Source organism: Poecile atricapillus, chromosome 2 (genome assembly GCF_030490865.1).
Source record: "Poecile atricapillus isolate bPoeAtr1 chromosome 2, bPoeAtr1.hap1, whole genome shotgun sequence".
Classification (NCBI taxonomy): Eukaryota; Metazoa; Chordata; class Aves; order Passeriformes; family Paridae; genus Poecile; species Poecile atricapillus.
The window spans coordinates 46,073,728-46,096,722 of record NC_081250.1 but is presented as its reverse complement, the minus strand read 5'-3'; the positions used below and the strand labels follow the sequence as shown (position 1 = coordinate 46,096,722).

The window sequence follows — 22,995 nt, the reverse complement described above, 5'->3', positions numbered from 1 at the left end:
ACACCTTGAATTTTCATCTATTGATATGGCCAATAAGACCCTGAAGCACCCTTGTGAGGAAAGAGGCAAAGAGCCATTGGCCCCAAAGAGCAGAGGTGACACTGGGGATGCAGCACTGGAGCACTCCAGCCCCAGCAGCTCCAGGCAGAGATCCAGCCATGGCTGAGAGGAGCAGAACATGACACAGTGCAGACAGGCACTGCATGAGATCATTCATCACTGTTTGAGTGATGCTCCCCACCTGCAACGAGCACACCCAAAACTGAAGAATCCTTCAGGCTTGAAACAGCTCCTAAGGAACCATTTGGGAACAGTCTGCTCCAAAGCACAAAATGCACTGCAGACAGTACATCTAGAAAAGTTGAACATTTTATTGTCATTTAGGAGAAGTACACCGTTTGTGATCTTAGAAATACAGACTCTTTGCAAAGCACTGAAACACAGGTGCCTTCCAACTTCTAAAACCTACATTGTTCTACGTCTTACAAACCTTTTGTATTAGCAATTCAAGTTTGGTCTTTGCTGCAACAAGTTCTTCACCAAAGATGCAACAACTTAGTTCTAGACTGCAAGACAACTGAGCCAAGTTTCAAACTCCACCTGCCAGTGAGCCACCAGAACCACTGCTTTCAAATATTGAGTCTATGATGTTCTTGTACTTTGTGCCCATGACGGAGTTCACCTTTGAAAATTTTAAGTTAAGAGGATTTTCCAGTTAGCCACCAACTGGTATTTTTCCATTACAGCATCTAGAAGCAAACGGATACTTTGCAAGTACTAGTGCTCATGAACAGGTTATGTTTACACAAAACCCAGAGAGGCCTCCAGAAACATTCAAGGTTAAAACGAACAGTTGCAAAAGGAAAAAAAAAAAAGAAAAAAAAAAAAAAAGAAAAAAAGAATCTGTACATATTTTCAGTCGTAACACAAGGGAACACTGGAGTATCAGTGTTTTGTGTTCTAGCTTCAATAGTGACACCTGTGCTAGTCCTAGTAGTATTCTACATGTTTGTCCCTTCCCCCCACTTAAATTTTATACTCGCAATCTGAATATACAGCTGTACTTACAGGAAATATTAAACAATGCACAGCGCCTTAAGCAAGTTCCATGTCTGGTTTTGAACAAACCATATAAAATAAGTGACAAAATAGTTTAAAATTGGTCCTTATTTTTATACAGCTTGGAAGCACTAAATTTAAAGACACACATTAACCAGCACAAATTAGTCTGCAGCTTTTTTTTTCTCCTTTTTTTTTTTTTTCTTAAAAGAGTGTGTTACAGTATCATGCATCAAAAGCAAGCTGCTGCTCCCAAGTAGAAATATGGAGTCTAGACTTACTGCTTTCTCCTCAGGGTGTTATTCCTTCTTTCATAAATTATTTCAATACAACCAAGGATAGAAGCAGCTGACTAACAAAACAATAAAGTTCACCTTTTATGTTGTGACCCATTCTTAAAGTAATGAAGTACTTTGGAACTTTAGCATAAGGAAAGGTTGAATAAACACTGCAAAGGACTTTTACATTCTTTGATTTTGTTAACATCTTCAGAAAGAAAATTCTACATTTTAACTCGCTAACTACTGGATTTTCATATGGAGACTGTAGTATTGAAACAGTGCAAGACATTTGCAACTTCAGGAACATCCAATTACACTGCCCTTTCACCCAAACAATGATTAGCAGAATATTGCATCAGTTCTAGATAAACAAGACGGGACAAAAAACCTCGTTTTAGAGTAGCATTAGGATTCAAAAATCTTTCATATTTAGTGAAAAGAATCCACACACAAATATGCACGAAGGACTCCTTAACACGGACTTTATCACAACAAATGTAATCCAGCTGTAAGTCTGGACCCAGACTTTTTATTGGTATGAAGCCATATTTGTTCAGAGACCACTGTCAGATGTTCTATTATTAATGCTTTAACATTTGGGTATTTCGAGACACGAACAGCATCAGAGCTCTCTCCTGTCAAGATCAAAAAACCAGCTGAAACAACCCAGGTGGAGCATGAGCTTAAGCAGGCCTCTTAAGCTCCAAAACATTCCAGACACCAAAAAGCTGGCTTTAGTCTTTGCATTAACCCAGTAAGAGTGGAGCCCCATCCACTAATGCAATATTCCAAAGACCATTGCAACTAAGACTATCAAGTCAGGTCTCAGTTGAAAGCTACCACCAACCACAGGACACCATTTCCTTACCCCTGACCCCCCACTGTCAAGGAAGAATGTTCATAAGAGCATTTTTTGGTGTGGAAAGCAGGTCAGTAGAGACTCCAAGTGTGGCTTGAAGAATCCTCAGTACCAAGCCGCTTTCCACACACACAAATTCAGTCCATCTTCTCCTTCTGGACCAGCTTGGGTGCATCTACAAAATCCTTGCCGTTGTAAAGGATGATAGCAAAAGTTCCGAAGCTGGCACTTCCCCAGAAAAGCACATAGGCCAGTGTCTCAGTCCATGTATCACCTGAGAAGAAGAGTCAGATAAATCTTTTAGCTCATTATCTCCCATTAGCAGACAGTTTTGCTTTAGGACAAATGCAAATATTTCAAGCTCTCCCTCAGAGATCTGTTGTCAAATGAAATCAGAAGTCTTTCACAGATCTCTTTCTGTTTCTCTACCTTGGAAAATCTGTATTTCCCACATAGTTCTTGGAACACATTGAACAGAGATTTATGGAAGCCAGTCAAGAACTCTACTGGCAGTAATGCTAGAAAATTCAAGGCAAAAACAGAAGGCAAAAACCTTCACCACTACCAGCACAGATTTAGATTAAAGGGAAATCCATCAGAACCAGGCTTATCTGTATCTGACAGTTCTGAACTGTCTTTCTGCCCAAAATTACACAGGTATTCCTCTGGGGCTTCATCCAGCCTGCAATAAAGCTACAGGTCTACCAAGGTGCATCTAAATTTGGGGATAATTAACTACCCCTTAACTGACTTCTACATGAGTTTTAACATAATTTTCTATAGCCCTCAATCTCCAGAGCCATGTTCAAGCACCTTTTTGAATGACAGAGAAGCAATTCTATACTGAACAGTAACTGGTAACCATTTACACAAAGTTCACAGAGGAACAAGCCAGTTTTATAAAATTAAACTCAATAGTAACTTACCAGCCATTAGCAAACAAATAATGCACATGGAGAAAGCAACCACCATAATAATAGGCAACTGGGGAAAGAGAAACAGAATGATCACTTGCTACAGCAGTACATATGTTCCTTAATTTCCTATAAAATGGGTTGTACTGCAAAGCTGTTTACTCCCTTTGCTTCTCAATTCACCTGCATTCAGGTACAAATAAAAGTTTGGATAGTTCCAAAATTTGGAAGACTGTGCTCAATAATTATGTTTAGAATTGAAATACACCTCCTGTGCATTAAAAGACAGGTTCATGTTTATGCTTTGTTTAAAAAAAACCCAAAACACCAGTTAAACCACATTATGTTCCCAAATCCTATTTCAAAATAGAAAGGGAAGGGTGAAAAAAAATAAAAAAGGTGGGGGTTTTGTGTTACAGTCTGTGCTTCTGCATGAAGTGAGAGAAAAGATTCTTCTGCAGAAGGGAAAGTGTCATTGATAGTGACCAATAGAATTTTCCCCCTTCCACCTGGTGAAGCATATTTTTTAAAAAGGAAGCAGCAGTTTTTCCAATACCGAATGACACTCCATTTTCTTTCAAGGGAACAGTCTGGGTTTAATCCTAGAATCAGGTATCATAGAAACATTATCAGATTACACGGATGCTTCATGACTAACAGACAAGTCCTACTCAGGCATAATGAAGCCAGTGACTGAATGGTTGTGTTTCTCTTATCACAAATAAAGTTTCCATACTCACAGCTAAGAACTTCCAATCTTTCTTGACATGTAAAGGACTAGCAGGTTCTACTTCATCCACTGAATAATTTCCAAGGAAAAGATCAATTGCATCCTGGAAGAGAAAGGCAGGACAAGAGGTAGAATGCACAGCAATGTTTATCAAATACACTTCCCCATGGTTGAAAGCATTACTTACTTGTCTAAATCCATCAGAAAAGTTGTTTTTGTAGTAACGTATTAATGAGTTCCAGCCATCCATTATTAAGCCCCATTGAGTTCTTTTCCCAGTTCTGCAAAAAGAAATTGTGAAAAATATTTAAAATACATGTATAAATTCAAAACTGTAATTTCAAATTAACATTGTCATTATCCAGATGTGTACTACATTAAATGAGCACCTGCACAAGAATACATTTATCTAGTGCTGCCTCTGCATTATTACCACACAGACTTGCAACAAAATTGGAAAATAAAATTACACTTCTTTCCATCAGAAAATATAAACGTGTATATTCATGGCACACTGCCTTGGTTTTTATATTCAGATAGCCTTTCCTTTCATATAAACTCAGCAAAGAATCTGGAGATTTTAGTCTGACTTTTTACTGCTGTTGCAAAAAACTCATTTATAGCTTAAGCCCCAGGTTAATGACCTTCTCAGATAGAAGGACTTGAAGAAAATCCCAAACATGCTCAAAAATCCAGAAGGCCTTTACAAGAAAGGCTGACTTGCCTTGTGTAATCGGTCTTTAAGGCACCAGTTCCAGCATATTGTTTGGCACAAGCATTAGCATTATCAGCCCATGCTGCGAATAGGAAAACAATAAGAAATATTAAGGAAGTTATATACTCTCTTCAGAGGAAAAGTCATTGTTTGAACTCTATAAACAGCCTACCATTTTTGTAGATTTTCTCAAAGTCTGCCTGCTCTTCAATTCTCTGTCCCACATGCAGAACACCTAGTCTCTGGAATAAAAAGCACATTGAAGCTTGCTAGGAGTTTGATAGAAAAATTAGGATTTGCTTTCAGAAAAAGATGTATTTACCAAACTTGAGTCTAGTTAGTGCAGCTCAAGTAAGAAGTACAGTAACTCCACCATGCAAGCTCTTACTGGAGCATTCAAATTACATTTCCAAATGGAAAGCCTCTCTCCTCTTCCAGCTTGTCAAAGAAGAGTAAAACATTTACCTGAAGCTGGGCCTGGAGAGACCTGCGTGCTAACAAGCTCTGGATCACGTTAGTCCGATCCAGGCAGTCCATGCAGTTACTGCGGAACGTTCCTTCCTGCTGAGTCACAGTTTTACCCTCCGAGTCAACTAGAAAGTAACTAACACATACAATACATCTATTTAGAGATAACAGTCCATATAAACCACGTGTTCTTCTAAGAAAATATCCTAGCAACCAAAACAGAATTGTCCTGAGCATTTGATGAGTGCTCAGCCATGTCTTCAAACTTTGATGCCTCACTGAATTCTTGCCATGCTGAAAAACAGCATCAATGGATGAACATGCAGCAATCTCAGGGCAGTAGTCATCCTTACTATTCAGAAAGTCAATCAGCAATAATGAGTTATATCCCACTGGGAAGAGCAGCTTCTGGTGCAAAATCAGAGACTTGTATTTTTGTTTTCCCACTTATTTTAGTGTCCCAGCTCCACAGAAATGAAAATCATCAGCAGTCCCTAACAGTTGAAGTAACCAGATTTGTTTATAAGTGGTCACCAATGCATAAAAAGTCATCTAAGTTGCCAGGCACACTTCTTCCTGGAAGATAGTCAGATTTTTTAAGGTTGCTTGCAAAATATGGAAAATTCTGCTACCATCACATGCCATTCTCTCCATTTTGTGAATGTGTGGGGGAAGCAGATATTCCCCCCCTTGCATATGCTATAAATATTACCTCAATCTTTTAAATCCACTAAACCAGGTGTTTCCAGTAGTTGATAACAAACAGTTCATTTTAAATACTGAATTGTACACATGAATTCCAATACTGAGATGGTAGAACAAATATTCCAATCTACTTATCAGCTGGATGTGTGAATGGGACAGAACTATGCTTGTCCTGCCACAGCATGAAAGGTTTACAGATTATAATCTATATATTAAGTTACTCCAATATGTAATTATGAACTCTGGACTAGCAAATAATCCACTGTAATTGTAGAGCATTTTTATCAAGTCTAGAGTGGTCCAGTACTACAATCAGGAGACTTAGAAGCACATGACTTTGATTAACCTTGTGTTTTCTTTTTAAGAGCCATTTTCATCATTCTTGAACTAGTTTTGTTAAACCATGTTTTACATTGTTGAAGACTAAAGCTGACAATCATACATGTGAAAGCTTTCTTTTCCCCTCCAAGGGTATCTTATCCTAATATCAGCCTACAATTGATATTAGGATAAGATAGTTTGTTATTATCCTAACTAGAAATGTCTGTTCTTAAATGCTGCATCTTGTATAGCGGCTCGAAAAAAATTTAACAACTAATAAAAAGCACCTCCATAAACCCAACTCTCCTTTCTGGCAGATCTTCCACAACTGGATTTAGCCTGCATAAAATAAGAGTTGATTACCTCCCTAGGGGCTGCAAAACTATTTTCTATGAAGATCTATGAAGTTTCTATGAACTCAGACTTTTCCTATTTAAGCAATATTACTACAGATGAAATAAAACATGTTAAGTTAGAGCAATCTAATCTTGAAAAAGAGTCCTCAATTTTGTATCTTGTTTCAGGGATAGCTTTTTTCTTAATTTCAAGGAAATCTGGTTATTTTCTATGCCTCTACTGGCAGCTGACAGTAAACAAGTTATGGGATTCAGTATTAATTCTAAGAATAAAGGATCCTTGCTGTGTAGGAAAAACCTACAATCTTATTTGTTCTTATTTGGGGTGCTCAAAGTCAATTTATTCATCAGGTCTTTATGAGTTTTTAAGTTTTTGTTTTTTTTTTTTGTGGTGGACAGAGAATATTAACTATAATCCATTTAATTTATATCATTCCCATAGCCATCACTCCAGGCAAGAGATTTATTAGCAAGACTCCTATTATAGTCCACATGTTACCTCATTTTATTTTACCTGGATAGACTACACCGCTGCTAGTTCTGTAATATTTTAGCTGATGTGCTTTGTGCTTTAGTCACAAGACTTCAGGAACAGGGAGGAAGCAATCAGAAAAGCAGAACAAACAAAACTGTTTCCCTAGCAATCTACAGGCCTACAAGTAGCTATGACCAAAACCACACAGTTGTGGGACTAAAGATTTAAACTGATTTGGACATATTGTGTATTTTTATATGACTAAAGAAAATGAGAATTTGTTTCCCTACAGTTTACTTATATTAGCAAGGACTAACAACCAATGCCAGTGCAAGGTTTGGAGCCAGAAAAATGTGTGTTAGAGAAAACACTTTTGCAAATGCCTGTGGAAGGAACACACAGTGTTTTACACTGCGTGGCAGAACAGTTTGCTGTCAACACCACCTGAAATTATTGTGGATGAAAAAAAATATCACCTAAGGAGACTTTCTTTTAAATAGCTCCAGTTGTATGCACATTAATTTCTTAGTCTAACTTTTCAGACAACCTTACAAAGGCAGCTCTTGTCATAACTCAGGGTTGCTGCAATTCTCAGGCCCACTTTATTGAGGTAACATAGGCTCTACATCTTACCCATCCCACCAGGTCTCTAACCTTGCACATGGTGTCAGCTACACACCAGAGAAATGGATACACTAATGCACACACATGCATCTTCTTCATGGAAGATTACAGGTCTGTTTTACTGTGCCTTAATGCAAGACAATAGAAACTAGAGGAAGTGGTCTAATTTTAACAGCACAGAGGTGAAAGAACTGCAGAGCCTTACCTGAACTCATCTTGCTGGTCTGCCAGTTGATCCAGCAAAATCTGAAGCCGATCCCACCTCATCCGACTGCACTCTTTATGGAAGTCAAATGCCACGTATCTGTTCAGAGAGAGAAGCATTTTTTCAGATTACAGATGTACTGCAGCAGAGGTTACAGAAAACCCTGCAGGAAAAAGCTGATGTATAAAACAGATAGTGACAGATTTTTTTTTTCTTTAGAGATGACTTTCAGCACAACTGCAGATTTTGTCAGTGCTCTGTAATCTTCCTGATGCTGCACCCTTAGTGTGAATGGTGACACCATTTAAAGCTCTTTACAAAATGCCACTAGTCTGGGGAAGCACACATTGAGTTCCAAGTTCTATGTATGTTCCATTCTATGGTCTGGCTAATATTTTTCCTCTAGAAAGTACAGAAGGGATATAAATCTTATTTCATGTCTTTTTTTTTTTCCCACCAGGATTCTTGTGTTCTCTGTTCACTTTGAACTAGACACACGTGTTAAAATCCAACATTTTTTGCTGGCATAATTCCCTTGCTAACTAGAAACCCGAAACAAGTTCTGTTTAAGCAGCTAACTGTCATAAGAAAATTAAGCAGCTACAGACTTGGAACAAAATTTTTACAGCCAATTTCTGGCACAAAGTGATCTAAATGAGTGGTGCTTGTTTAATTAATGTATGTCTGTATATGTTTGCTGTGAATTACAGGGCATCACATTCCTGCAAGCATTCATAACCCAAAAGTTATTTGACAAGATTTCAGGATTATGCATGAAGAAAGATGGTCTATACACACTGAAACAAGTTACTGAAGCCTCGAGTTTGACTCTGAGACAGGTAAACACCATCAAAAACAGCCAATAACGTGGATTTTGATAGCAATAGTAAAATAGAGCTGCCAAACACCTCTTTTGAACATATACAGAACATCATCAAAATGCACCTTCACATAATTTCACATCTTGGTTTCCACCAGGTGTGGGTCTCAGAGGCTAAGCTTAACTCATAATACAAAATGTATCGCTTCATGTCACATTTACCTGACCATTCCATTTGCCATGCTGTTCACCATTTTTGAAAAGGTTTGCTCCAGAGGCTTCTCTGAGCCTTTTTGGTTAACCTGGGAAAATGGAAAACAGAGATAGAATTACTCAAAAGCCTGCTTAAAAGAACAACAACTTTTTCAGGAAGAACAAGTGAAAGCATACCAAGTTGACAATCATTTGCTTTCCATAGCTAATTATTTGTGAGTCAAAATGTCTTTGGAAGCCATCCATCTAGAAGAGAAAGGAAATGTGTTGACAGATGTACACTACTATTAAGATCTGTGCTTTACAAGAAACCTCCATTATATTTTTGATGATTCTTATAACTAAGAATTTGCTGTTATCTATTGTGCCAATACATTCCCACTTTCCTCCTCCCAGTCCATTCAGTTCTTTTCATTAAACATGCTACAGATAAGGAATATTGTACATCTACTAAAACTGCTGCAAACTGAATCCAAAGAAAAACTACCCCCACTGATGTCTGCATTTTTTTCAGCCTTTGAATTCATTATGAGAAGTACAAGGTTTCTTGCTATTACTTTTAAAAAACATGAAGTTCAATCCAGTATTGCTGATATTTATTCTTCTGATTAGAGTCTGCTACCCTATCACACAAATATGAGTCCAGTAACATGTTAAAACCCCAAGACACAAACACTCACATACATGGTTTACTGACTTGCTGATCTGTGGCTTTGGTTTATACTTGAGGTTTGGCCTTTGAGACCAGAAAAAGGGGATAGATCCACGAGTCTGCAAAAGAATGGTAATGGTTTCAAACAGCAGGACTTACAAAACCCACTTGACATTTAAAAATAAAGCAGACAGGTTTATTTTGTTAAACTAATTCAGGCTGTTGGTTTAGTTTTATTTGCATATATCATATACCATCTATATTTAAAATCACAGACAGAGCTAGCTAGCTATGTATCTATGTTTCTTACAGTGACTTTACCTGAACAAACGATGCTTTGCTCCCCTTGTAATGCACAATTTGTTCTGTCTCAACGAAGTTAGCAGCGTGTCCTTCTGAATCAATACCTGTGTAGGAAAAAAGACTGTGTTAGCCAGCTCAGCCTGCCTGGACAACAGTAACAGTACATCAGCAAAAGGCTTCCTTCTCCTCCATTTAAAGTCCTCACAGGAAGCACAGAGCTGCCTGACAATGTAAAAATAAATGCACCCTTGGTAAAAGTTTAATATGATCTGCACCATATTTAAGCAGAACTGTGCTTCTTCAAGTTAACACATTTTGATATTTCTAGCACTAGAAATTAGAATTTAATATGAGATAAAATACCAGTGCTCTGATACCAAAATATTCACAATTCTGTAACAATGGTACTGCAGAAATGAACTAATTTCTTCAAAAGTATGTATGTTGGGACTAAGAACAGAGAAAATAATTTAAATTCATTTCCCTGTTTGCTTTTTAACTTGAAACAATTAGAGAACACTGCTCAGGACTCCCCTGCCAGCACCAGTGATGCTCTTAGCTGGATTTACTGCTAGACCAAAAGGGCTATTACACACTTTCATTTAGCACCAATGAAAACAGCCATGTGTTAAAAATCACTACAAAACTTTTGCAGTTATGTCTTAAAGACATGAAGAAGAGTCAGTATTAATAAATACCAATAAATGCTTCAATGCCTAATATTTTCTTTGGAGGAAGAACCTCAAAATAAACTAAACAGTGTTTTTTTTGCAAGCCATTATACAGCAATTACTCTTAAAGGTAACTCACATGTGCAGATGGAATACAGATTTTGAAATAAATCGTTTTTTTTCTTTTACCTCTTACATAGTAGCGTACACCAGCCCTGAAACAGCTTCTTCTGGAAACAAGCAGCCAGTCAAAACACTTGCCATTAATAGAACAAGAGTGCATAGTGATAACTGATGAATAATACTAAGGAAAAACCCCAAGGTTTCATTAGGATATTTTTACACATCAACAGATAGGAAACATCAAGGAACCTACAGATTTATTTGACTGTAATCTCTTAACATTTGTCACCCCAACAACAGCTGAACATTAAACTTGAGAGACAGTAACAATATTAGGCTCAATATGCACGTTGCAAAACACTCTATGGTGATGTTACTGATGAACAAATATGAAAATTGCTGTAATTTTGAGAAAATGTGATTCTAAAGAAGCTTATTCTCGGTCTTATGGTCCTAATTAAAAATTAAGAATCCATCTCAACCACAATTTTATCAGACTAACCTAACAGTTTCTTGCTCCTATTGCTTTTAAAAAGGAACAACTACTTCAAAAAATACCTCTTCAATTTTTTTTCTAGGCTTTTAAAAGAGTAAATATTTTGGGGGTATACATTTTGCACCTCTAAGTGCAACATGCACCACATCTACAAATGCCAGATCTAGCAGTAAAATAGACTGGCTTTCAAATCCATGTCAAGAAAAAGAAAATGAACACACACCATGACTCCAGTGTGAGCTTCTTACACAAGAATGGGTATGTGGCCTGGACAGGAAACCAAAGTGCCAAATGCACCTGGGACTAACCAACAAACAGGGGCAATGACAACTGGTTTCAGCTTTAGTCTTGTTTTGTGCTATTTACAGTGGCACTTATTTGGACTGCAGTAAGCTATCAAGTCTAATAGAGACCAGGACTCATGAAAAATTTCTTCAGGTAGATTCATCAGCTTGTATGCTTTGCCCCTAAAAACTGAAACTTATCACTTAAAGTGAGCAGAAGATCAAAATGGTCAATTCTTAAATTAGTGTACTACGGTCTTCTCCTCTTTGAGGAATCTAGATACTTCATCTCAAGTAAAATTTAGGTTCTGTATCTATGATTCAAATGTGACATAAAGCAGCTGTGTCACACATGAACACCTCAGCTATGTTCAAGAACATATTGATTTCATACATGAGTCACCTTGATTTCAGTTGGATTTATGCTAATACTGTTTGCAAACAACCCCCAAAAATATAATATAAATTGGCCCTATCCAGAATGTTCTCACAATTCAAAAACTAAGGCTGAAAAATAACCATTCCTCTGTTTTCCTGGAAAATTACTGCCAGGTCCTCCACCCATTAATTCAACATTTGTACAGCCCAACAGTAATCTGTAAGAAAGGTTACCTCTAGCCTTAGCTACTTAGCAATTGTCAGCCTATTTTCTGTTAGCAATCTGTCATCACTTAAAATGACAACTTGCTATTAGCAACTTCCACATACACAGATAAGGACAAGACAGAATTTACTGTTCTTTAGAAGGGCTTTGGTTTGCAGCAGCAAGGGAAATATCAAATGTAGTTTAGGGCCTCAGATGATCAAAATCTCAACTATCCAAGTTTATAATTTCTCATCACTGCAAGACTAGAAGCCCAGCACACTTAGCTGGAAAAAATATACTTAGGTTTATATGGGGGGGAAGAACCTTTAATATTATTGAAATATCTACAAGTAGCACCGTAGCAGTTCTGCTGAAGGGTCTTCCTAGCATTTTTACTGCTGGAAATCCCATTTCTTCAAATTCCTGAGTTCTCTATGGTTTTGCTGTAATTCTAATTTAACCAAACATTACTTATGCAAATTATTTATACAGTGAAAAAACAGGATTGAGGAAGGTGTTAATTGCAGTCTGTCAGTTGTTAATTGCAATTTACCCAGAACCAGCAGGATAAGGATTAGGGTGTTTCAATGGTTCCCTTTTGCTATTTTTTCCTTTGTCTCTCTGCCTACTCCCAAAAATTTTCCATTAAATGAAGTCACAGGAAAGGACTGGAGACCTGCCAGCAGCTGACAGTCCTACCAGATCAACTGATTCCATCTGGAAGCCATTCCCTGCACACACCTGAGAGGCATTTGCAATGGATGAACAAAGCAGAACATGGCATGAGTCGCTCCATCCACTCTTGCCAGTCCTTTTCATGCTGTCAGTTCAGGAGCAAGTACCTGGGACTTATTGTTGATCACACATTGCCTCCAGAAAGCATTCAGCTTCCTTGCAGCATTCATCCCTTCTCAAAAATAGACTCATGACTGCTTTCCTAAAAAGGCTGTTAGTGCAGGAAGAGTAGCTTCCCAGGAAAAGCATTCCAGAAGCCTTCAGCAGAACTTATCCTTTTATTCATCAACATCCATAAGCACTCCTGCAAGTCAGAACTGTTCTCCCTTATTTTGTATCTAAAGTAAATGCATCCTTACAGCAAGATAAAAAAGCACTAAAGCTGATGGAAGAGCATTTGCCATATTAATCTTAACCTTCCCAGTAAAAGACAGTTATGCAAACCATAACTGTAAAATAAAATACATTAAGCCTTCAAAGCAGGATATTTGAGGGAGTTAACACACAAGTGTTAAACAATATGTAACACCCACAGATGAGCAAATAACCCATGTAACTTATTTCTGACAACCATGCTATAATTGTGTATATATATATATAAAATTATAATGTATAATTATAATACAATATACATATTGTTATTATATAATGCAATAATAATAATAACAACAATAGAGCAGCCTCATCAGCAGACATTTTGCTACTGGACTACCCATATCCAGCACTCAGTTTTACAACACAAAAGGATACATCCATGCATCACTGGTGTAGCAAACCTATGGATCTGAAACACATAAATACATGTTAAAAACACTAAACACTAGTAGCCAAGAAAGGCGAGTGACTATGCTTTGCCTAAGTATTTTGAGGTAGTTTTATATACTTTGTATAATTTACTTTTTGTTTAGGGTGAAACATTCCTTTCAGAGAAAACAGCAACCTATGTAATCCCTATCAGCAGGAGCAAAAAAGTGAAAGTCTAATCCTAATTAAGCAGCCTGGACAAAAAGCAAGCTGCTTTGTCCTCCCTATACATAGCATTTACTCTCCTACAAATATGCCAGATATAAAGCAATATTTGCTGAAAATCTTTTGACATGGTGTGTTTGCTTTATCTCCAGAGCAGGACATATACAGAAATAGTAGTTACAGAAGCCTTCAGTAAGATGTATTTCTATGTGAATAATACTCAAAATGCTTGTTCAAGGGTTCTTCCTATCCTGCCATTCCTGAGTAACTTCATCTTTCAAGAAAACTTTAAAGTTCAATACTAAAAGTCAGAAATCCCACACTTCATTTACATAAAACTGTTCCTGCATCAAGCCACCTGTAATCAATGTGAGGGGAAGTATAGCCTAAAAATATCAGCTATCTCCCTTTTCAGCTTCTGTGCTTTGTCCCTTAGGTCTGTTTTCACTAGCCAGCCACATATGGCTTTCCTTTGCTGTTCCCACCACAGTTTCTCTCTCATTTCCCAAGTTGTATTTGCATAACACTATGCAAACTTTACACCCAGTCAAATGCCCCTGGAATATGCACAACAGCCCTTCTGCAATTCCTATCTTCACATTCCAGAAGCACTGCACAATCCAGCCTTTTGGAACAGTGCTGTCTAATGTAATAGCACATCTCCACAGGTTACCGAGGCAGAAATAGAAGCCGTGCGTCACTTGCTTTGATAAATGCAAAGTACTGATGGAGAGAGGAGGCTGCTGTAGTGCAGGCAATCCAAGAAGTTGAACAGACAGAGGATGTCTCCAGTAGGAAGGAGCTTAGGCAGACGGGCCATTAGGTGCCACAGCTGTGGCTCATGGTCATGCACTTGCATTTGCTGGACTAAGTGAATTCAAAGGTTACACTGTGTTAGTCTTCATTTGAAATAAACTGGAAGACTCTAAACTGTCAGTCTTAATTACCAGATTTATGATCTACTCATGAGGAAAATGGAATTCAAACTGCACTCATAGAGTATTATGTGAGACAGTCTTAGGAAAAAAGTGGTGAACTGGACCTTGCCTCTACCCAAGGATATATAAGTAGTGAAACTTCAAAATGCTTGAGAAGCATATGTTGTGCAGTGTAACTTCCCCTTTGATTTATATGAGCAGCTATCTTCACAGCACAGTATCTTCCAACACAGACATTTCCAAAACATTAGCTTTCTAGAAGTACTACTGAGGACATTGACAAAGTTGGAAGTTTGAAAGCAGAAGACTCACTGTGCTAAACTAGATGATGATTAGCCATGTTATACTAGATTGTCTGTCTTAAAGAGACAGAGTCACAAAAAGCTGTTGCATACTTCTAGCAAAAGAGTATTTTTTCTTTATTAACCTAATCACTATTAAGTGCTTACCTCTGGTTGAGCAATAAATTCTCTCAGAAGGTGTCCATTCCATACAAACCGTGGATCTGCCTGCAGCAAGAAAAAAGCCAACGTGCTTTTAGAGACAGTCAGTTCTGTTTAATTCAACATAAAGGCGGTGTCATAGTATCCATGTCTAAGTTTACATAAACAGGTACAAATGGAGATGAAGTTTCCTTCTTTCATCAGTAGCCTTCATATCCTCAACTAGAAGTCTAAGTAAAGATTGGAGAGCACTATTCTTTTAACTACTCTTAAGGGCATTACCTGACACTTAAACCATTAACAACTGAGCTGCAGAACATAATGCACTGGTGCCCCTATGCTGGGGTTGTTTCCCTCTACTAGTACTGTTAAAAAACAACAACAAACACAAATATCAAACAAAAACACCCGCACTCCAAACGCAGACCAAATTTCTCTTGCACAGACAAACTTGAGATGTTCAAAATTGCCACTATCCTTTTGATAAGCCATTATACTGCAGCCATGGGCATATAACATTACACTGCAATAATTGTAACCACCTGAGATTTGAATTTACTTGAAACCGATGCTTTTTTAGTGTACCTTACCTTCAAAAAGCCTTCTGAAGTGGCCATTTTAAGGCAAACCAATCCTTTTGTGTCCTTGCTCTCCCTGGCAAGAGCACTGCCAGAGCAGTATTTGATAACGCAAAACAATCCCCAAATATACACAGTTTTTCCAATATGAAAAACCAAACCCATCGATATAGGCACAAGAGAATTTCAAGTTCAAATTACATTTGGCTGTTGTCTTTAAAACAAAAGCAGCATACTAAATTCATACTTCACACAAAGAATTGGAATACTTCAGACAGAATACAACATCCCAAGACTGACAGCCGTAAAACCTGCAGTTCTATTCCAAGTTATCCTGGGAAAGAATACGAACACAAGTACAATTTATTCCTTGGATTCCTTCTCCATATTCCAGGTCAAAGGAATAACTTGCTTTCTCTCAATTTTTCTGTTTAGCCCCATCTTCTTGTAATTAGAAGTGCTCAAATTAGAGGCAAAACTTAATTTATTTTGGATTCTTGAAAATCCATTTAAAGTATACTTTAGGAAGTACTTCCAACTGCTGATCTGAAAGGGTGACATTAGTTCAGAACAGACCCCTAGAACATTGTGCTGCTCACAAGCTATCAGACTTGTGTGGACCAGTGTGTTCAGACACAACCCCTAACATCTTGGATAAAACACCAGCATCATTTAAACATCATCTGCATCAAACTGACAGACAATTTGCAAGACAGACATGAGGCAAACTCAAATCCTTACCCTCTCTAGAAGACTCATCTCCTGGAACTCTGGGCTTGTGTTGGCCAGCCGTTGCAGGGTGTGTGTTAGGTCGTAGGTTGTTGAGAAGTAAAACCCATCCACACTCAAGACATGATTAAGCATTGATAAAAATACTTTATTGTCCTGCAACTGTTGAGATGAGGAAAGAACAGAAGAGCTGTCAAATACTACTATCAAAATATTTTACTCTTGTAAGCTACCACTACTTTTTGAAGTGATGAGATGAATTTTGCTAGAGCTCTAGCAATACATGACATCATCCAGAGATTACCATACAAGAAGGAAAGCATGAGAGTGCAATTCTGATATCAGTTCACTGATAACTTGCAGCTAGCACACTGCAACCAAATTCTGCAACAACAGTAAGAGCAGAGAACAGTATTCCTGTGAGGTAAATAGCTACTGATATTAAACGAATTGTAACAACTTCCAAGCAAAAAGGAAGCTGTTAGTTTCCCTGAGAACCATTCTGTCAAAAAAAAAAAAAAAGACCAACAAAAAAACAAAAATAAAGGCAAAAAACCACCAACAACGTGGCAAGACAAAAGAACAGTTATAATCTGTGTGTTCTGGTTGAAGTTCTGATTAGCCTCATGCCCTTCCTGAAAAAGCATCAGATTCCCTTCCAGCTCCATTGGTTAGACACCCTGACCTGCTCTTTATCAATCCACTACACATCTGTTTTAAAAAATATCTTCCACCTTTCCCTCCCTCAAAAAAATAAAGGTCAATTCTTCCCTGTTGGGTAACTACGCAATTGAAAATTCCATAAAGAAAGCAAGACAGATAAGATGACAGCAATGCGGTTTATCGTAGGGACTGTCAGAAGCATGAACATGTGAGAGAGGCTTAACAGAAGCATTAGGAAGTGTGTACCATCTTAACAGAAGCAAAAATGCACATCCATAAACTGCAAATGATACTCTAAGCTGCACCATGTGAGCTTATCATCTTGAATGCCATGATTTCATATACATCTATACATCAATAGTAAAGCCATTCTAGTAATGTGAACAAATCAGTAAAAAGGTATTATTCAAAGAGCTAAAAAAAATTCATAGCTTCATCAAATTGGGTCCTGTGGGAATGAGCATTAACATACAATAACATTCCTCCATGCACCCCTAATCAATGTACTTACCTGAATATCAGTTAAGTGCAGCATGGTCTTTTTGTAGGAGAGGATGTCAAAGTCTGTTGCTTTCCAGATTGCATGACTGAAAATCTCACCTACTTTTTTCTTTTTTGTTATTACAATAAGATACGTGCCTGTAAATCAGAAAGAATAAAGCATGTATTAACAAAAGCAGTCTATACTCATATCAGAAAACTGAAACCAACAGGACTTCATGTTCTTAAGTGTAGCAAAAATGGGGCTGGAGCAAAAGCAAAATGTACTTGCTAAGTTACCCATTTCTCTATGCTCAGAGATCTTGAGCTGCTCATTAAGTTTAAGGAATTAAAAAAAAAGTAGACAACATAAAGTGCCACCTACTCTTCTGATCAGAGACAGACTGAAAGTCTTCAGGTTTGCAAACTCAGAAAGAGGCCAATGCTCTTGAATGTGGCTTGGAAAGCACAGAGCAAGTCCAAAATACATGAAAGGAAGCATGTTTCAAAAGCCAAAAAGACTATTCAACTTAACATGAAAAAATATTCCCCCTAACAGATTCTAAACAGAACAAAGAGATTTGGGGTTCTTTTAGCAATTTAAGACAAAGTTTGCTGTTTCCCTGGTTGTGCAAGTAACAAAATAAAAAACCCACCCCATAATCATGGACAGTTCACTCAGAGCAATTAATTTACACTTGCTGGTGAACACATTTCTAAGCATAGCATATTTCAGTGTCATCTTGTTTACTCTTAATACTGCAATAGGTATTAAAGTAAAGATGCTGCATTTCAAGATACAGTGCCAGTTTTATAGTTAACAGCAATGAACTGCCTAATAACACTTAGCTAAACAATTTAACTGATAACATCTTTACTTTGACAGATGTATACTAACAATCAGTGCAAAGCTCCAGAGGATAGAATGAAAAAGAACCAAGCTTTTAAGAGACTTAACATATTTAATATTCAGGTAGTATTCAGGTAGATTAATACTAGTCATCACCATGCCTGTAAGTGGTGAAAATTCCCCTTAGGGGCAGTTCAGTTTTAAAACAGTCAGTACTTGTTGAGTCCCTAAGACACATGTATCCATTACACTGCTCTTATCCTTCAAGACCCACAATACTTTAGAATATGGGCATAGAAAGTTCAGCAGTTTTAGGATCCTGTAGAAAGCACTGCATCCAATGCAATCACCCTTTGCCTCTGTTGGGAATACTGCAGTGAGTGATCTTTAGTACTTTCTATTTTTTCAGTATGTATGCTGCTTATTACATCGTTTTTCACAGTACTTTAGTCTCAAACTCTACCAAATTCTACAAAAAGGACTGTTGGAGCAGCAGTGCTTACCTTCGCAGAACGTACACTTTATGCATCAGATGTATTCATGATAGTGGCTGCTTAGTCCTGACCACAGAGACACTTTGAAAAACTAGACAACTTACTCTTACATTATCCTAAAACTCCCTAAACTTAGAATTGTTCCAGTCTGATCTTGTCCTTTTCATGCTGGATTTTCTTCATATTTGCAGGCCAGTTGCAACACAATCATTACTTGAACAGCTGCATCTACTTGTCTATCATTCAGTCACTCTCAGCTATTTGTGTACCATGATTATTGATCAAGCTTCACAATGCAACACTTGACTGTTGCATCAAATCTTGCAGCTAAGATTAAAATAGTTACAAGGACTAAGTAGATGAGGTTCTTTCCACTCATTTGAAATGCATTCCTTCTAACTCAAATTGCCACTTAACCCTACCTTTAGAGTACCTCCTGGTTTAAGAGTTAAACAAACATTCATGATAAAGTAGATTTAGACGCCTCTATCCTCTTGAAGCCACAAGGAAAGCCTATCATAGTGATGAAAGTGAAACCTCAGATAGTTGCAAATACTATTTTTGCCTCTAAAGCTTCTTTAGCAATCTATTTTGTCTAAGTATGTTTAAAGAACCCAGTTCTCCTTACCTGCCACCAATCGGATAGTTCCCAAAATACCAAATATAGGCCTTGTAACAGCTGAAGGGGGAACATCTTTTTTAACTGAAAAGCAGAAGAAAAGAACATCAGAATTTCAAAGCCTGATGGAGGTCTGGGAGGAGGATCTGGGATTCTAACCCACTTTCTAACCAATTTTTCATGTTTAATCAAAGTAGTCATTCCACTGAATAAATTCAAGCTTATTTACATGATAGTATAGCAAGTAGACTGCTCAATAATGTGTTGTCCATCCAACTTCCAGAAGCTTTGCTTTGAAGCCAACAAGACATAAAGGACAACCAAACCATAAGTGCTTGTGCCTTTCAGGTCTGTTTGCTTCTTCTGAGCTTTGGTCTATTTCTGTTTCAGAAGACCTAAGCTATTTCTGCAAAACTATCAACAACAGCATAGATGTGGCAGGGGACACAGTATTCCACACAACATACCAAGAGATACAAAAAGTACCCAAATAGCAATTAAAAGTCTTAGCATGTGTAAATTTCATTTACCCACACTTCTAAAACAAAAGAAGAGATATTAAATCTAAAAACTCCCAAAACATCCCCCAGAATGAGGCATTTTCCCAGAACTCAGAAAACTGAGAAAGGTAACCCTTGAATCTTCCTCTGCTTTAAACACCTTGCAGGTTCATCTGATAAAACACCAGTAGTGAGAAAGATATAGACTAGCAAAAGACTTGGGATAACTATCTTTAGAGTTTTGAAGGAGAAATTAAAATAATATACTACAATACCAAAAGTATTAGTGGGATGGGCACACTGCTCATACATGAAGTATACAAGAAGCCTAATAAAAGAGACAGAATGACTGCTTTTATATTACTCTTACTGTAGTATATCTGTCTGTTTGGAGATCAGTAATACTGTGGAACCAAACTCCTAAAGTATCAAAAAGGAAGTCTCCCACTGCCTTCATTTTACTGTTATTTAATCAAAGTTGTTTCATATTCTTTAAAAAATGTAACTAAAATTTTCAAGACATCAACACGCTTAAGACTATTCCCACCAACATTTGAATCTGGATTTACAACACCCAATGAAAATTTACAGTAAGGTTTTTTTTACTGTAGCTGTTTCTGGAGGCTTTATGAAAAGTCAGGTTTCAGTTTTATATAAAAGACAGCACTGGGGCAATTTGGAAAAGCTGCAGAACCCCAGTGTTCAATCCTTTCCCTGTTTGATCTTCAACTTCTAGCACCTACCCCAACTAGCCTGGATGAGTCAGCTTCCCCTATTGTGATGGACAGTCTTCCCAAAAAACAGGCAAGCACTGTCACCCTGGTAAGCCACAGCATCAAACTCACAGCCAAAAGGCATTTGAAACAAAGCTCTGCAGAACAGACAAAGCATTGTTTCAAACTGTAACTAAAAAAACCCCAAACAATTATGTCATTATCATTTCAGGATGGTTCTGAAGATCTTCTTGGACTCCTAGAGCAAAACAGACAAAAAGGATAGAGAAGACTGTATTGAGAAATACTGGTGAGGAGAGTCACCTGTAAGAGTGACTTCTGTGGAGACTCTGTCAATACCAAGCACATCATCTGCTCCATCATCACAGGCTTCCACATAGAACTTCTCTGGCGTTATATGCCTTTAAGGGAATAGAGAGGAAAATGGAATTAGTTTCAAAAACTTACTTTGGGTTTGTTTATTCTTCACCACCTGAAGACAGAGCAATCAATTTTACACCTTATTTCAGCTGCAAAATTACAAAATTCTCACTGGATTGTTTCCAACAGCCACTGATGTTGACAGCATGCAAAAAAAAATAAAAAAATAAAAAAGGCAAGTCCAGCTCATCAGTTATTGCAAAATTCATGGCTTGCTTAACAATCTTAATCCTTTTTTATTACCATAAGGTAAAGACATGGAAGTGAATTTGTGTACACAGTGGTTTACTCTAATTCCTGTAAGCTTAAGCTATATCTGATAAGCCAAAACGCAACACAAAATCAGAAGTTTTTAAACCAAAAACTTCCTAACAGATCAGACCACATCCCTAATGCAAGTCTATTAAACAAATGTAATGTACGAAACGATAAACACACGTGTTTACAACATGTTTACAACACATTAGTGTTGTAAATATTGCAAGAATCCACTGGAAACAGCAACACAGAAATGGAAAAGTTCAAGTGGCACACTAGTTTATTGAAGCAGGTGTCTCAACACCAAAATTTCCCAGATGTGTTAGCCAGGTCTACGTAACACACACAGCATTAATGTATCCCCCCACTTGACAGAGAAGTCACACACTGACTTCCTGTTCAGACTTCATTGCCATCTTTCCCTTCCTTCCCCTCAAAACCAGCACAAAACCCAATGCTGGTCATAAACAGTTTTTAGAAGAGTTCCTTAAAAATACACTTATTGTGATATTTGCAAGAAGCCAGACATTATACTGTGCATCAATAGGAAGGTCATGCAGAACTGACTTGCAGCTGTACACAGGAAATGTACAGCAAACAAAGAAAACATCCCAAACACTCTTAACTATTGTTCTTGACTCTTATAGTGATTTTTCCCAGTGTAAGGCTTGACAAGACATGGGGTCAGAGTTTTAAAATTTTTGTTCTGGTAACAGGGTAGGTATTTTTAGGCTCCTTCTCCCTAAATAGATCTTGCATTTCCAGGCATCTTTTCTTTTTATTTTTTTTTATCCTTCAGAAAGCTGAATTAGAATCCTAATTTAGATCAGAGAAGTCCGATGGCCAGGTTTTGGTAGCAGGGGGTGGGGGGGCTACATAACTGGCTCCTGTGAGAAGCTGCTGGAAGATTCCTGTGTCTCACAGAGCCAATCCCAGCCAGCTCCAAGACAGATCCACTGCTGGTCAACGCCAACCCATCAGTGATGGTGGCAGCACCTCTGGGATAACACATTTAAGAAGGGGAAAACACTCAGCACAACACCAACTGCAGCAGGGGAGAGGAGTGAGAATGTGTGACAGAAACTCCCCTGCAGACACCAAGGTCACTGCAGAATGAGGGGCAGCAGGTGCTCCAGGAGCAGAGATTCCCCTGCATAAAGAGCAGTGAGGCAAAGCTGTCCCTCTGCAGCCCGTGGAGGTCCATGGCAGAGCAGAGATCCACCTGCAGTCCTTGGAGGGCCACAACAGAGCAGGGTGATGCTGGTTAGAACAGGGTGCTCATAACACCAAGGGTGTGGGTTTAATCCTCATACAGGCCATTCACTTAACAGCTGAACTTGATGAACCTTGTGGGTCCCTTCTAACACAGAATACTCTGTGATTCTGTAACCCCATGGGAAGCCTGCACTGGAACAAGCTCCTGGCAGGACTTATGACCCTGGGGGAAAACCATGCTGGAACTGCCTGTTCCTGAAGGACTGCACTCTGGGGAAGAGAACCATGCTAGAACAGATCACAAAGAACTGCAATCTGTGGGAAGGACTCACTGTGGACAGGCTTGTGAAGAATTGTCTCTGGGAGAGGGATCCTGCAGCAGGGAAAGGAGTCCTTCCATTGAGGAAGCAGCAACAGAGACCAAGTATAATGAACTGACCACAAACCCCATTCCCAGTCTCCCTGTGCTGCTGGGTGAGACAGAGGCAGTAGATAAAATTAGGAGTGGAG

The 22,995-nt window shown here is 38.1% G+C and overlaps 1 protein-coding gene across 2 annotated transcripts in view; it reads right to left on the bottom strand.

Moving 5' to 3' along the window:
* Positions 1-351: 351 nt before the first annotated feature.
* SACM1L (SAC1 like phosphatidylinositide phosphatase) overlaps positions 352-22,995 on the bottom strand; it is a 29,598-nt gene continuing 6,954 nt past the window's right edge. The window contains exons 2-20 of one of the 2 annotated variants that reach the window (XM_058831824.1): positions 20,896-20,993; positions 19,368-19,442; positions 17,427-17,554; positions 16,265-16,414; positions 14,952-15,011; positions 13,346-13,379; positions 10,561-10,662; positions 9,719-9,804; positions 9,430-9,516; positions 8,923-8,991; positions 8,755-8,834; positions 7,713-7,811; positions 5,024-5,162; positions 4,731-4,800; positions 4,568-4,640; positions 4,031-4,124; positions 3,854-3,946; positions 3,126-3,183; positions 352-2,473 (exon numbers count right to left, since the gene is read on the bottom strand). In XM_058831824.1, the coding sequence (XP_058687807.1) occupies positions 2,337-2,473; positions 3,126-3,183; positions 3,854-3,946; positions 4,031-4,124; positions 4,568-4,640; positions 4,731-4,800; positions 5,024-5,162; positions 7,713-7,811; positions 8,755-8,834; positions 8,923-8,991; positions 9,430-9,516; positions 9,719-9,804; positions 10,561-10,662; positions 13,346-13,379; positions 14,952-15,011; positions 16,265-16,414; positions 17,427-17,554; positions 19,368-19,442; positions 20,896-20,993 (1,732 nt within the window). In that variant the 3' untranslated portion in view covers positions 352-2,336. Of the gene's footprint in view, positions 2,474-3,125; positions 3,184-3,853; positions 3,947-4,030; positions 4,125-4,567; positions 4,641-4,730; positions 4,801-5,023; positions 5,163-7,712; positions 7,812-8,754; positions 8,835-8,922; positions 8,992-9,429; positions 9,517-9,718; positions 9,805-10,560; positions 10,663-13,345; positions 13,380-14,951; positions 15,012-16,264; positions 16,415-17,426; positions 17,555-19,367; positions 19,443-20,895; positions 20,994-22,995 lie in introns of those variants that run through there. The other variant, XM_058831825.1, reaches the window with a different exon arrangement.